Source organism: Carex rostrata, chromosome 3 (assembly GCF_964058835.1).
Source record: "Carex rostrata chromosome 3, lpCarRost1.2, whole genome shotgun sequence".
Classification (NCBI taxonomy): Eukaryota; Viridiplantae; Streptophyta; class Magnoliopsida; order Poales; family Cyperaceae; genus Carex; species Carex rostrata.
This window is the reverse complement of record NC_135920.1, coordinates 11,693,577-11,697,393: the sequence shown is the minus strand read 5'-3', so window position 1 is coordinate 11,697,393 and position 3,817 is coordinate 11,693,577. Positions and strand designations below refer to the sequence as shown.

General features: G+C 38.4%; 1 protein-coding gene across 1 annotated transcript; it reads right to left on the bottom strand.

The window, feature by feature from the left end:
- Positions 1 to 2,369: 2,369 nt before the first annotated feature.
- Positions 2,370 to 3,817, bottom strand: LOC144551509 (24-methylenesterol C-methyltransferase 2-like). Its single transcript, XM_078299482.1, has one exon. The coding sequence runs from the start codon at positions 3,731 to 3,733 to the stop codon at positions 2,630 to 2,632; it is 1,104 nt and encodes a 367-aa protein (XP_078155608.1). The 5' UTR covers positions 3,734 to 3,817; the 3' UTR covers positions 2,370 to 2,629.

Below are 3,817 nucleotides of genomic sequence, written 5' to 3'. Positions count from 1 at the left end.
TAACAAATTTGAATTCTAACCATCAAACTACTAATACATATGTCATAATTTATCAAAGAAGTTAAACTATATAAGGACTTGAAAAAAAAACTAATTGAAATTTCAATATAATAAATTTTTTTTTGAAATCATAAAGTGGCTAAACGCCCTTGAGTTATACATAGACGTGTTTCCAACAAAGTACATACATCAAAAGTATTTCCTGTACATGGACATGTCCCATAACTTATATTATTCCAGGAAAATGGTCCTTATATTTATGATTTATTTTGTCCCATAAAAGAAACACATTTGATCGATCCATAGATATCATTCAAAATTCAAATCCAACACATTTAGGGCCTGTTCGGCGTTTTTACTGTTTCTGTGGGAAAAAAAAATTCAGTTCAACTGAATTTTTTTTCCCCATAGAAACAGTAAAAATCAGTTCAAATCCTGTGTCCATGCTCATTCCCGATGGTGTGCCGAACAAATCGTTAAGTCCAGCGGTCCAAAGAGAAACGCCAGGTCAACTTTCCCGAACAAGAAACGAAACGGAAACTGTTTTTTTTTTTTAATTTCCTTAAAAAATCTGTTGAATGAAAAATTATGAGAAAATAATCGTATAATTTTTTTTTGGAGCACAAATAATTTATTTTACAAAAATATTAAAAACATATACAACAATAAACAACACGATTAAGTGCACAATAACTTAACAGACAAAACACAAAATAATATGGCTCCAAAAATTATATCTTAAAAATAAAACACTTCTTTTAAACGAAGAAGAGATGTGATACAGAAATTATCCAATCAGAAATTTAGAAGAAAAAAAATGATATCTGATAAATATATCAATAATATTACATTTAAATTTAAAAGACTTAATACTATCTACTCTTTTTTTTTTGATAAAAGGCTAAATATAGGATCTAGCCAGAGCTAGTTGAAGTCTCCTCTTCTCCCTGTGATTGGTATAAAACAAGTTGAGTATCCTCAGGGTTTCAAATCTGCATTGAAATGGCTTCAATGTTATTTGGAAGCCAATTGGGGATCAAATCTCTGGCTTGTCTCTTGACCAATCATGTCCAATAATTAACCAAGGCAATGATCATTAGTATAACAGAACGGAAAGTTTTACTATTTTTTTTGGTGAAAGCACATTTCATTTCTAAGTTTCCACAGTCCAACAAACAACACCGAAAACAATAAGAAAAGCTAGTAAAAAATTTTCAAAAAATGTAAAATTTGGTCTCCAAACACATATTAATATGGAGAACAAGATGAACGGTTCGGATCGACCGTTAGAATTTGAAAACTCGAATATAGAGCCGTAGCACGGTAACAACCTGTGATATGCATAGTAACATAGACTCACTCAAGCTAGTTTATTATTATCTAAGGTACAAGAAAAGTCTACAGTATCCTGTATATTGGATCAGTTTTTGAAGTGTTCTTGACTAAGACCCAGCCAAAACCAAATGTGCTGAGCAAAAAGACATTTAAGGAATAATTGGTTGATAGTTTCATTTTGTGAACAAAACTGAATACTATCTATTATAGTATCATTTCGATTTAGTGGAGATCCTCGAATGCTGTAGCACCACCAAATAAAAAAACAGTGACTGGTTCAATTTCATAAATGAGGCAGCAATCTACATTAAACCCCACTTCAATCAGCCAAGTAATATTTCTCTCTCATTGAATTTTCTTTTGAAAATTGAACACCTATTAATCTAACATCCATTTAGCTTTCAAAAATTGTCAAGCATTTGTCAAAAGGCATATATCCGAGTCCGACCGAACTGTTCGAGTAGCATTACAACCGACGTATTAATTAAAACATCAGATATCCTATTAGCATTTTTACAAGTACTTCTTGTGCTCAAATGTCACCATCTAATTTCTTCATTTTAAACTCTAACCTAAGCCAACTGGACCCGGTGCATTTAAGTCTTAACCTAAGTCCTAAGACACCCAGACAAATTGATTAAATATGAGATAATATCGTCTATATTATCTCTTCCAGTTATCCTTCTAATCAAATACATTTCTAAATACAAACTGTCCAGTGTTTGGAGCTACTATAATGAAATGACATGTGCAGTAAATTATAAATTACACGGAATATATGTCGATTGCAATAAATAAATTCATATAAATCAAACATTATGCAATACACCACACATATCACATGAGAGAGAACCAGTACAAAACAACGAATATGCCAGACAATGGTTCCAGATCCACTGTCGAATCTCTGCAAATCTGAATCTTGATCTGTAATTAATTAACTAATTGATTACACAGAAAAAAAAAAACACAGTCAAACAACTCATTGCAAGAAGATCCAATTCAGATGAACAGATAACAAACTAAACAAGAGATTAAAACAATAGAAACATTTCAAGATGGATAGATTGATCATTCGATTTACAATCGACGATTCAAATAACAAACAAGAAAAGGAAAAAGAAAAAGGAATAAAAAAGAAGTAAAAATTAAACTAAAGAAACTTCACTCCCAAGCCTATCTTCTCTTCTAGATCAATCACCACCCATCACTGCCGTCTTCTCTCCATATAATCTTCTTCCATTTTCAATTATTCAAACTAAAAACTTAGACCAGGAACAAGAAAGGGATCTTACTAATTCTCTTCTTCGGAGGCCTTGACGGGTTTACGGCAAAGGATCATGTGCATTGGCGTGAAAATCCCAGTTTCGCCACCATTCGCCAGATGGCGGGCTGTCTCATACAGCATCTCATGGACCTCGACCACCCCCTTGGGTGCTATACGCAGAGCAGTGAGCACACAGACCAGCAAATGGTTCCTCCAGTAAGCAATCCGCCCCATTTTGAGCCGGGTCCACCATGGACCGGCTGGGGGCAATGCCAGGTCCTTCTCCTGCACCAATTCAAATCCAACTGATTTTACAATTGAAGCAATGTCTTTTTGGGCCCGCAGTCCTGGTAGAGCATCGCCTCTCTCGATCCCCTGGATTGTCTCCACGTGCTCTGGGTTTTCAGCCTGGTAGAGTGCTGTGGTGACCCACTCGTAAGAGAGATACAAGCCACCGGGCTTGAGCACACGAAAGACCTCGGCATAGACATCCTCAAGGTTGGGTGCATGGCAGGTAGCCTCAATAGAGTAGACTCCATCAAAACTGTCATTTTCAAAGGGCATCTCAAGGAAATTACCACACACAACCTCACATTGCGAGTCCAGCCCGGCTTTCTTGTTGTGGGCCCGGGCCCGGGTAACCTGGTACTCATTGATTGTGATCCCAACCACCTGGGAACCAGAGTGGGCTGCTATAGCACGCATCGGGCCACCAACGCCGCATCCAACATCGAGGAGGCGGTGTCCAGGACGGGCATTGATAAGATCTGCCACGCGCTCCTCATGGATACGAGTTTCCTCACGGTTGGAATGGCCGGGGATGGATGGGGAGAAGTGGAAGGATTGGCCCCACCCCCACTCATAGATGTCAGTGACAAGGTTATAAAAGGTGTCAACGAAGGCAGGGACCTTCTCAGCAGAAGAGGTGTTGGTGGCAGTCTCCTTGGGCCGGCGAAAGAAGGACCAGTACTGAGTGTACTTGTCTTTGACATTGTCGCGATTAATGGTTCCCATTTTTAGATCTACGGCGCTCTTTCCCTTCACCTCCGCCGCGCCCATGACCCACACGAACCAATAAACCGCCGCCGCGACGGCCACCCCCCCAGTCCAAACCGCTGTCGACAACTCCATCTCTCTGATTCTCTCTCTTTCAATCTCTCTGAAAGATCGGCGCTGTCTGGCCTTCTATTTGCTTTCTCTGTCTCTCTCGATTTG

Coding starts and splice junctions, on each gene's coding strand:
- LOC144551509 (XM_078299482.1), bottom strand. CDS start 3,733: ATGGAGTTGTCGACAGCGGTTTGGACTGGGGGGGTGGCCGTCGCGGCG.